Here is a 12,481-nt window from a genome sequence, read left to right as displayed (position 1 = left end):
ACATTTGCTGAATATATGTGGACCACAAGCATCCACCATTACAAAGTAACTCCTAAATGGCCGCAAGCCAACGGAGAAGTAGAGAGACAAAATCAGTCCATCGAAAAATGACTATGGATCGCTCATGCAGAAGGACAGAACTGGAGAGAAGCATTGCTATCCTATGTAGCTGTCTATCGGGCAATCCCTCATGCAACTACAGGAAAAAGTCCAGCAGAAGTACTCTTCGGGAGGAAAATCCACACAAAAATACCCGAACTGAAGGAAATCAGGGATGACCAGGAGATGAGGGACCACGATGCTGAAAAGAAGGGGGCAGCAAAGCTGGATGCAGACTCGAGACGTGGGGCCAGGTACTCAGACGTCATGCCCGGAGATAATGTTCTTGTGAGGCAAGAGAGTGGTGGTAAGCTAGACACACCTTATTACCATCAACCCTACACTGTTGTATCCAGAAGCGGCAGTATGGTGACAGTCAGGTCTCCAGCTGGAGTCCTCTACAAAAGAAACGTGTCTGGTGTCAAAAAGTACCAATCCAGAGCGGCACCGAGTGAAGTGGTTGGAAATCCAGTACGAGATGCTCAACCTGAGGGACCAGACGACGTTCCAGAGGTAGTTACCAGTTTTCCCGATGAAGTGGCCAGAGTACCAGAAACACCAGAGGCCGTAGCGAGCAGTGTTTCCGGTGCTGAAGGTGAGCAACCAAGTCGTGACAGTAGCATTGCAGGAAGGCTGAGACGGGACAGGAAACCACCTAAGCGATATGAAGATTTTGTGCCATATTTCTAATCGTGCCCACATTATCATGAAAGTGAAAGTTTGTGATAGTTGGAATGAGTTTCAAAGAAGAAAAAAAAAGTGCATTGATTCGGTGGAAGCGCAGTAATGATACACGCCAAGGAAAAGTGGAAATGTGTGATGATTGTGAAAAAAAAAGAGAAATAATTAAAAGGGTGTACGCCGAGTGCTGCCCTTGTGAAAAACGCAGTGAATGCGTATAGGAAATAAACCATCGCAAACTCTGAGAAAGAGACCTTTGCGAAGTTGTGCTATGATTACCTGGATCATCGCTGTTTTGTTGTGTTTAGCATTATTAGAAAAAGAAAACTGTGCGCCCAACATTTATTTTATACTTGACGTGGTTTGACTTTGGACCATCAGTAGCAGTAACCAACGATCAGAAGTATTTTGATGCAGGAAAAGGAATGATGAGGGGAACATTTGGACAGTGATTTTGATAAATACATCATGAAGTACATGTTTGAGTGCTGTAAGAATTGCATTTTTGTTTTGGTCGACTATTTGGTATTAAATGAAAAAAAAATGTATAATTTCAAACATGTACATTTTGCATATGAGGTGACCATTGTATTAGTATAACTACAGGAGAAATGTTGAGCCATTATATTACATTTGGTTATAACATGATTACGTTACATTTTGTGAAGAGGGAATTTGATGTTGCTTTTGTTGGTTTGAAGGCAGAAAAATGCTATTGATAGTGTTAAAGTGTTTGCATTTAAACAGAAAGAAACACAGCAATGTATTATGTTCGGTGATATTCATATGAGATATACACTTAGATTGAAAGGTTAAGACACATAAAGATATAAAGTTTATTTCCGGTGAAAGGAGGGATGTCATGCATGAGATGTATGCAGATAGAGGTTGAGCTATTAACCTGACCGGAAGTGAGAGGACATGCGAGCGTTGTATGCAGGAGCAAAATGGTAGAATAATGGAAGCAGAGAAATAAAGACACGCTGATGTTCAACAGGTAAATCATGTGTTGATGGTGTTATCAATTTCACATTTCGAGCCACAAATGTGACATAACCTACACTGCTCTGTCCAGCCATCTTGAATAATTTAGCAAACTATTGTGAACACCCAGTTCAAGATAAATTTGTAAATATGAGTAAAGTATGGATGAAAGCACAAATGAGTTATTTTTGTAAATGCCATCTTGGATTTCACTAACAATAACAGATACCGATGTTCATCACCACCAACAACTTTCAATTTAATGAACCAAAGGATACCCGAAGAAACGTTGTATACCAACCAACCTCTGACAGTGCCACCATTTAATTCTCTTGCAGGAGTCAATCTGCTTTAGCACAGCTGTATGGGACATCTGCTACTTTGGAACACCATCATTTTAACCATGCTGTAATGATACTGCAGAGTGAGGTAAGCAAACCAAAAGCAGTTACTGTTGGCAAAAAAATATAGAAAAAATACATTGAAGATTTGCAAATGCAAAATAAAGCAAAAAAAAGGTTCAGTTTTTAATAAACATGGTGCTGAGCTGCAAAGTGTCAAGGTTTATAAATTATACTTTTATGCAGTTATAGCATTAGAATTTATAGTGTGGTAATTATTAAGCCTAACTCTAATATCAAATATATATGCATGACTGCCCCCTCAATGCAAAAGCCTAGCAAAGCTAGGATTTTATTACAAATGAAAGTTTATGCTTACGAGGATTCTTTAACAGGAACCAAGTTGATTAGTGCCACACAATTGGTTTGTTAGCCAATAATTTATGTCATCACATTTTTTAGCCAAGCGTGACATCAGATGAATTGTTATCCCCATATAACAGTCATCCTTATTCATGTATGAAACAGTGATACAGGTTCTAAGCCATTACTTCTTACAAGTTGTAATTTAAATATACTTATTGAAATCTGTGTGCAGATTTAGTTTGAAGATAGAATTCAGTGGCACACAAAGATTTCTTCTATCTCTGCTGTAACAGCTATTCTTGGAAATTTCTATCCAAGGCTTTTAAGTTTTCCACGATTTTTGTGATCTCTTCAAAAGAAAATATATAGTGTATCCTTAAAAAGCAAAATGACCCTTCATTTTAATAGTGTGTCAGGGCAGTGTTGGAAATGAGCAAAGTTGTTGTAATTAAGTAAATTACAGTCTAGTGTGAACGATGGAAACTTTTTTTCAGTTAATAGCTAGGTGTTAACAGGGTGGACTTTAACTTGGTAGCAAGGTTTGAATAATTTATTTTCTGCTTTATTTGTTGTGTGTATTTATGAAGGGTGTGATAAATGCATTGCCATATCTTTTATGGGAAAATAGCAAATGCCTAGATACATCTTTATAGGCCTTTCACAAATTTCTCATTAGCAAATCATTGTGACTATTCCAGGAAATTACACCCTTGAGCTTTAACTCTTGCTGGTTATCCATAATTTATGTAATGAATCTGGGTTTTCTCCGTTTTTGTTAACTTTCTCCTTCCGAACTTTCCCTTCTACTTGAGTGCTGTTGAAAATGTTTCGCAATATCCTTCCTCTTTACATCCAAATCATTTATTTTAAGCAAGAATAAAGATATATCCCAACACTCATTTTTATCTTGGAGGTTTAAGGGTCCTCCATCTACTCTGCCGTACCATCACTGTTTTACTTGTAACATCCAAAAAGAATCCCAACGTGGCATCCACCTTCAGTCACCATAATGTGATAAAAATCCTGGTGTCAGCAAGCAGCTCATTATGGAAATTCATGTTTCTATCAGTTTGATTCCATGTGAGGCTTTTAGTGAATTGAATGTATGTAAACAATGTAAGTGAGATTAATTATGATTGAAGACTGGAAGCATAAATGACACTTTTTTTTTGCTCCCAGGTAAACCATTCCACATGATAGGAAGTCTCTATAAGCTGCAGATATGTTTAGTACACCATACTGGACCTTTATACTATGCCAGAATTGAGAAGACATTTGAACTTTTTCTGCCTTTCAGTGGTCATGGTTCTGCTATTGGAACAAATGTACAGGCTCCTTTCATGGCATTGCTGTAAATTCACTTCTCTAGATATCTAACTCTTTAAACTTTGGCAGATTAATTGACAACAAATCTGCAGCAGTTGGATTCCAGTACAGATAAGTGTGAGGTCATCCTATGGATAGGTGAAATAAAAGAAATCAAAGAAGATTTATTAATCCTGGTATACAGATCCCTAAAATTTGCAGGTCTGATTCACAAAGCCTAATGAAATATTAGTAATTAATCTGGAGAGAATATAAGAAAATTATTTTTGGCTGTAACTGTGGCAATGTCCATCCTGATTTAAAAAAAACATTCAATTGTGCCATGCCATTTTTGAACATATCTTTGCCTGGTGGTCACTTTAATTTTGATAAGATGTCAGAATATGTCCCAACATGAATACTACTTGAATTTTAGCTGCAGATCTATCTTCTTGTCCAACCTCTTCCGATGATACCGCCAATATTAAATCAGCACCACTGCTTAATACTGTATTCCTCCGCTCCCCACCGCACTCCTCACCCCCTCCATGCTTGCCCTCAGCCTTTGAGGCAAGCTCAAATATTCCACATAACTTTATTAGTGTGTATATTTTTTAAATTTGGATCAATTCTGTAAATGCTAATTGCCTATTTACAGGAGTGCATTTGGGACCAAGTAGAGAAGTGGCAACACTTACACTTTATCTTTGTTCCCTAAAATGCAAATCTAGTGAACCAGTGACTGCTTTACACTTGCATATAAGGGAAAAAAAAATTCCAGAATAATTAATGAACCCTGAGGCAATTGAACATTTTCAAATACTGGCCCAATAGAAAGTAGTTTTCATCATTAATGTATCATAAGCTATTCAGAGAAAGAAGATTAAAATATAAATCAGCTTCAATCTTCCATATCCATGGGGAACAACATGAAAAGGATCTGTGAACAATTTTTAATAAATAATAATTTTCAAACTTTTTTTTTTATCATTTATGCAATTAAAGGCCAAATATTCTCCTTGAGGCTTCAATGCACTTTAGATACTTAGTAAGTTAGAGAAACAACCCCCAGGAGTCCTGAGAAAAATCTTTCAAAGCTTTGAAATGTTCAGAAATCTGCATAAAATGATAAGAAGGAGCCCTTTTTGACACTTCCAGTGCGAAACAATCAACCCTGCCCAAGAGATTCCCATCACTTTTAGTATTGGGCCCTACTTGAATAAAATGGGCAAACTGCAGCCACCAATTGCAGCAAGCTAATATCAGCATATATCAAATCTCCTCTGATGCTAGGCAAAGAGAAATGGATAACATGAATTTGCACTGATTGCACTGCTGCTCTCCTGGGCTCTTTGGAATGAAATATCAAAATGTCTTATGCTTGTTTATGGAGTGGCCTGTTTTCTTCTCACATTCAAAAGCACTTCATCCACAATCATTCATTCCCATATTCCGCCACCAAAGTATGTACCTCAGCAACATACCAAGAGTCCATAGACAGCATCTTCCAGACCCATGACTTCCCCCAGACTGAGGCAACATTACATTTAATGTACACTAACAAAAGCAAGGGATAGTTGGTGGGAAATCCTGATTGTCTAATTTGTTTGAGTTTGAAGCAATAAAATATATTGCTGAGGGCAATTATTTACACAGTTTATCTGGACTTCAGTCAACGGTATCAAGGAAGGTCCAAAACGTTAGAGCCCATACAGTCCAAGGCATGGAGGCTAATTGGGCATGAATTTGGTTTGATAATAGGAGATAGGAGGTAATGGTGGATGGTTGCTTGGGCCATTGGGATCTCTTCTGATGCAGAGGTGAACTGTAAAAAAAAAGTTGGGTTACAGTTGAACAGGAAAGGGGCCAGTGAACTGTGAGGGAGATTTGCTTGCATTACCGGGTAGGTTTAAATTTGTCTTGCAGGAGGTGGGATACAATAGTGTGCTACATCTGAAGGTTGATGCAAATACTAAGTTTAAAGTGAGCAGATCAGTAGGCAGGATATGCGAGAGCATGGCAGAGAGCAAGGAAAGAACTAAATTTCATTATTTTACTTGTACATTATTGACAATCCAATGGAACACCTGTGATATTTTCACCCTGAAACAAAAAATCTAATAATTTTACAAGGCCTTGGCAATTCTTTCAGATCAACATCGGCATCTTTCTGCTGTTTTGCATTTTCCTTTGCTTCAAGAGGGCAGTGTTTCAGATTGCATTTGATATTATTATGATTTAATTTTACACCACATAATGCAAGTGTGCAAGACTGTTTTAAAAGCATGTTTGGTGCTAAATATTGCCACCTGCAGTTTTACAAATAAAAATGGTGTCAGCATCAGCTTAGAACATTCTAAATTTAGATGCAAGATAATTCTAGCTAAACCATCTCAGTAACACTTCCACAAACAATGCTGGAGAAATTTAGCAGGTCATGCAGTATCCATTGGAAGTGAAGGGTAATCACTGTTTGGCCTGAGCCCTTTGTCAAGGCAAAAGCAAAAAAAAAAACAGGCAGCCCTTTGAATAGAAAGGTGGGTAATACCCTTTCTTACCAACATATGTAATAATGTTCATGTAAGAAATAGATGAGAATGATTCTTATTTCATTTTCCTTAGGTAGTCTTTCAACCTATCCCAGTCCTCCATTTGTGGCTCTGTAATCTAATCTCTGAAACATGCCCATTAATATCCCCCTGATTCTCTCACTAGCCACTACAATTCAGGTAATTTAAAGTAACTCTATAACCTACCAACTGGCATGTCTTTGGGGTGAGGGAGGAAAATGGAGTACCCAGGGGAACCCACAAATTAACAGGGAGAAGATGCAAAATCCATGCAAATATGACCAGAGGTTAAAATTAAACCTGTTGCAGGAGCTAGAGGTCTCAAAAATGGTCAATAAATGCCATGGGGCAGAAAGGGAGTCGATAATACTGATTGGGGGGGTCGGGTCGATAAATGCCATGGGGCAGAAAGGGAATTGATAATGCTGATGGGGGGGGTCAAGTCGAGGTCGATAAAACCTGGGTGGGGGGGGTGGGGTTGATTGAAAATAGTGCCTCTGGCAATGCTGGCCAACCTCTCACGAGAGTGGGCCTTGGTGGCTGCCATGTTGTATTTGACTTTGACCTTGAATTACTGTTGTTTAGAGTGAAAGGGAGGACAGAATGTATTCTGTTTTATACTCGTGTAATCATTGAATTTTTTGGACCACCTTTTGGGGCAAAAAAAAGGGGGGCTGACTTTTAATGGGTCAAACTTTTGACCTCATGAGTTGTTCAAAACATCTGGAGCTCAGATGGCCAGGACCAGGTGGCAAGTTCATGGTCAGGGCATCAGTAGCTCAGATGGGTGGGCTTCGGGGTGGGGATCCGTGGTTGGGTGTTCACATAGGTGGGCACCGGGGTAATGCTCTGGAGTCAGGGGTTCACGTACATGTGAGCTGGGGGTGGAGATTCTTAGTCTGAAGTTCAGATGGTTGGGCGTTGGGGCGAGGGTCCACAGTCGGGCGTTTGGATGGGGAGGCGCTGGGGCGAGGATCCACAGTCGGGAGTTTGGATGGGGAGGCGCTGGGGCGAGGATCTGCAGTTGGGAGATCAGAGGGGTGGGCTTTGGGACGAGGATCCGCTGTCAGGAGTTCGAATAGGCAGGCAGTGGGGCGAGGATCCACGGTTGGCAATTCGGATGGTCGGGAGTTCGGATGGTCAGGTGGCTGAGGCCAAAAATAGGGTGGATGACTTTTGCACGGGATCATCTATTACTCAAGTAGATATGGTACCTATGTTAGCACCCCCCCACACCATCCAGCGCCCCACCCCCTTGTCCAGCAACGCCACCCCCCATCCAGTGTCAGGATTCCATGCCTGGGGGTTGATGAGGGATCAAGTATTCCATGAAGGGGTTGATGGTCTAAAAACTTGTGGACCCCTGAGCTAGATGATAGCTGTTCTGCCTGCATTACCACTGTGCTGCTCTTTCTTAGTTTATAAGAAAACAGAACAGTTGAGTAGTGAGACACATTGGTCAGTATGATCATGAGCTTGGATGTAAAGGAAAACTTCAATAAGACCTCCTGTCCTTTGTGTGCCTCCAGCTTCAACTAGAATCCATGTTTCTAATCACTTGCCAGAAAACTCTGCAGGTAGTATGTTTATGTGTGGTTGGGTTCTAGTTCAGTTAATAGCTGTGAACATACATTGTAAATGTAGAATTGTCCATGTAGAATCTCACTTTTGCTGAAGCCCAACTTCTGTAAAATTATAATCTTTCATGGCCTCATAAATGGACATGGACTTGTTGGCTGTATTTCCCTGTTATTACAAAACATTTGCTTTCAAATCTGTCACAGATAAAGTTTAAAACCCTGTACTGGGGCTTGCAGAAGAGTCTCTGAAATTTATCTTGATCCTGAAGAGCATCACAAGACACAATGATAGAATTACTCCTTTTCAAATGCCTATTTTTTTCTCCAAGCAACATCAAATTTTTCAGTCTCTTTTAATGTGTAAGGCATTCCTTGGAAGTATTGAAGTTAACTGACCCCCGTTAACATTGGGAGAGTGAGGAGAAGGGTCACAGATATTAAGATTCAGGCTGCATTGTTCTTGCTGTAACAGAGTAAGATGGAAATATTTCAGTTCTGTTAATCAGATTTTTCAGATTCCATATTTTCAATTTTTAGAAATGATTTCAAACATTTTATTTTTTTTAAATGAAATTTCAAACCATTGGAATTTCCCAGAAGTATGAGATTCATACATGTGTTTCCAGGCACCTTTTCTATGTTGTTGACTTGACAATGACTTGCCTGGAATGGAGGGCTATAGTTACAAGGAACAATTTTATAGGGTGGTTTTCCCGTCACTGGAAGTTTATAAAATTATGAAGGACATAGATAGGGTTGTTCGAGACTTTTTCCCAGTCTGGATGAATGTAGACATAGGTTTAAGGTGAGAGGGAGGAAATCTAAAGGACATCTGAGAGGTGAATTTTGAGAAGTAAATCTTAAAACTCCAGGAACATAATCTTTCATTTTGCATACACTTGTACTAAGCTACTTTGTCTTAATTTTAGGGACATAACATTTTCGCCAACCTTTCCTCCAAAGACTACAGTGATTTGATGCAATTGCTAAAACAAGCTATCCTGTCCACTGATCTCATGCTTTATTTTGAGTAAGTGTTTTCATTACTCTTTAATTTCAATGCAGATTTGCCATTTAAATGTATTATTGTGTCAATTATAAATGTAATACCATTCAGCAAAGTTGCATTTGCCAAGTTAACTCGATTCTTAACATAGTTATCCCTGTCAGAAGTTTCAAGATCTATTCCAAGATTTTAAGCGACCATCTAATTTGACTATTCTGTAAAATACGGGAACTGGAAACTTTTGGCCATTGTCTTAGAAGGATATTGAATCCCAATGTCTGTAGATCATGCACAAAAGATTCCATGGCACACTTCAAATAAAGTAATTGGTCTCATTCAATTTTATTTCTTCCTCAGTATCAAAAGGAACAGATCTGCTCTTTCAATTTGTTTATTTGCAAATTGGCTGCACTATTTTCCTTGCAAACCAACTCTTATTGATTTTTAGGATCAATATATTTGTTCTAAAACAGATTCAGATGGGATAAGGTGTTCCATCAGAGCATGCTCCCTGATAACAATAAAATCTACAGATACAGGGTCCAGTGGAGTGGGACAGAAGTGCTGGAGAAAGTCAGCAGGTTACACAGCATCAATTGAAAGTAAATGGCAGTCAACATTTTAGGACTGACCCCAAAATCAAAATCAAAAATCAGACAGATATCTGAATAAAAAGGCATGGGGGCATTGAGGGAAGGGAGGGGCAAGCTAACGGACAGGAGGTAACGGTAGATAGAGCTGGGAGGGTAAAAGAGAAATAATCAGAGAAGTGATAGGCGAGAGAGCAGAGGGCTACGTGGATAGCTCTGATAGGTGAATGAAGGGGCAGGGAGGTGGGAGACAGAGGAATTAGGGAAAGAAAGGGACAGGGGAGTTGATGGAAATTGGAGGTTTATATTGATACCCTCTGGTTGGAGATGTGACCTGTTGAGTCTCTCCAGCACTTTTGTGTGGTGCAAGTTCCATGTTTGTTTCTTCTTTATATATCTTTTAGGTTAACCTGCATGTTAGGCAGTGACCTAGTTTCTGAACTGCTTCTTGCCCTCATGGCTAAGGCAGACCTAACATCTGTACACAAACCTTTGGAGAAATATGTGTACAAGGGTGATTTGTACAGCAGTGTTTCCTTTTTGTGCATTCACTTAATGGTTATTTAAAAACCAACCATTCATGGAATTGAAGATATTAAAGAGATGAGAAAGTTATTTAACTGGAATTTACTGCTGGACTATGCATGAATTTTATCAGAGTTACTGATTTTAATCGGTTGCTTCAATTTGATATGTGTGCTAGCCATATGTATTTTTGAATGCTCAAGTAAGCATTTTAAAACCTGTTTCATTTAATCATATAATTAGAAGATTGCTCATTTATCAACATTTATTGCTGACTGAAACTATTTAGATGCCAGTATTTCTATGGCATATGCAGTTGTTGGTTTGTTGGACTGTGCTAATTTCCCTGAGTGTATTATTTTAATCGTGTCTGGAATGGTAATGCTATATTGCTTTTCAACCAAAGATACAACAAAATAAATATTTTCATTTGAATGCAGGTTGCGCTCAAAGTTCTTTGAATATGTCATGTCAGGGGAGCATAACTGGTGTCTTGAGAAGCACAGGCAAATGCTCAGGTAAAACCATATTCTGAAACTGTTTTGTCTTCTTCATAAGGAATACATGTTTGAAATAATAACATGGTTAACCATTACACCATTATTGAATCTAATTTCCATTGAACTAGGCAACATTCTGAGGATGGATGACAGCTCCATGTTTATTTTGCTATAGTAACATACAATATAAATGCAAGTTTAAAATTAAAAAAAACAGCTGTCAAAAGTGTTGGATAGAAAATTATATCAGTAAGCTCACTGGTTTACTCATCAGGCTTGGTTTCAAATGAAATCCAGATTTTCTAATAATATATTTGCCTCCAATTCTTACCTTAAAATGCTCTGACTGGTGCTGGACTACTGTTCCTCGTACATGTTTTTCTGTCACCAACATAAATCTGATGTCATTGTGTGATTTTGGATGATTATTTGACTAGGGAAAGAAAGAAGAGTGGGAGGATTATAGATTCTCATTCTGTACCCCCACCCCCCACCCCTACCCCTGGCATGTAGCCAAAGCTGCACACAAGCATGATGTTTTTATTTGGCATTACATGTTCTTTCTTTGGCTTGGCTTCGCGGATGAAGATTTATGGAGGGGGTAAAAAGTCCACGTCAGCTGCAGGCTCGTTTGTGGCTGACAAGTCCGATGCGGGACAGGCAGACACGGTTGCAGCGGTTGCAGGGGAATATTGGTTGGTTGGGGTTGGGTGTTGGGTTTTTCCTCCTTTGCCTTTTGTCAGTGAGGTGGGCTCTGCGGTCTTCTTCAAAGGAGGTTGCTGCCCGCCAAACTGTGAGGCGCCAAGATGCACGGTTTGAGGCGTTATCAGCCCACTGGCAGTGGTCAATGTGGCAGGCACCAAGAGATTTCTTTAGGCAGTCCTTGTACCTTTTCTTTGGTGCGCCTCTGTCACGGTGGCTAGTGGAGAGCTCGCCATATAACACGATCTTGGGAAGGCGATGGTCCTCCATTCTGGAGACGTGACCCATCCAGCGCAGCTGGATTACATGTGATGTGGCATCATCAACATAAAAGACCCTTTTGGTTAAAAGCAAAAATGCGTGAAAGTTAATCACTCCACAACGGCATGTTTGGAGAGAGAGGATTGTTAACTCTTGCTTTGGTGTGTGCTGTTTGTCATTAAATTGGGACTTGTGGACAACATAATTATTGGATCCAATCTGGGAGCTTGCAGTTTCGCACTGATTTGAGAAAACCTGACCCAGTCATAGTTACCTGGAATTGAAAGAGTGAGATATGATAAATGATGTTTTATGCAAACCACATATCACTCAGAATTATGTGACCATTTTCAATTTGCTCAATTTATCTGGGGCATCTCCATGTTGATAATCTAGAGGCTCAATTTATTAGGTCCTCGAGTTGTTGGTGGATGGAGAAGCTGTGATTAATGTGTCCTTCTTTTGCCACAAAGCTTGAAAGTTTATAACATCTAGGAGTTTTCTGTATTTCATGAATTACAAGTAAAATTAGCATTTATCAATAGCTTTGAAATAATTATTCAATATTGGATTTCTACTGATATCTATAAACTATTTCAGCTTCACTTTAAAGATCATTTATATCACTGGATCATTCAGTAGCCTTAGTTGACTAATTCCTATCTATCACCCAATACCCTGAACTTATGGAGCACTGTGGGATTCTGATGAGTAACTTGGCTAATATTGTATGAAAATATGGTGATGCCAGATGTTATTTGCTTCCAGTAAATGCCTTAGCAAATTATGTTGTGTATTTTGTGCCAATGAGTTATACAGTCTGTTGTCAAGGTTTTCTTTCTCACTACCTTAAAATGATTAAAATAAAAGTCAGGGGAAAATTTAATTAAAAATTCAAAAGACCTGCTGAATCAGGAATCTTGAAATAAAAAATACAGAACTAACATTTCAGGTCAGACTCTTCAATAGAA

The 12,481-nt window shown here is 39.1% G+C and overlaps 1 protein-coding gene across 5 annotated transcripts in view; it reads left to right on the top strand.

The window, feature by feature from the left end:
• LOC138751620 (dual 3',5'-cyclic-AMP and -GMP phosphodiesterase 11A-like) overlaps positions 1–12,481 on the top strand; it is a 272,213-nt gene that overhangs the window by 209,571 nt on the left and 50,161 nt on the right. For all 5 annotated transcript variants that reach the window (XM_069914141.1, XM_069914140.1, XM_069914143.1 and 2 more), the window contains 3 exons: positions 2,103–2,193; positions 8,856–8,956; positions 10,488–10,565. In XM_069914141.1, coding sequence (XP_069770242.1) covers positions 2,103–2,193; positions 8,856–8,956; positions 10,488–10,565 — 270 coding nt within the window. The remainder of the gene's footprint in view (positions 1–2,102; positions 2,194–8,855; positions 8,957–10,487; positions 10,566–12,481) is intronic.

This window comes from Narcine bancroftii, chromosome 1 (genome assembly GCF_036971445.1).
Source record: "Narcine bancroftii isolate sNarBan1 chromosome 1, sNarBan1.hap1, whole genome shotgun sequence".
NCBI classification, from domain to species: Eukaryota; Metazoa; Chordata; class Chondrichthyes; order Torpediniformes; family Narcinidae; genus Narcine; species Narcine bancroftii.
Note: the sequence above shows the minus strand (reverse complement) of the source record. Positions and strands in the feature narration are given on the sequence as shown.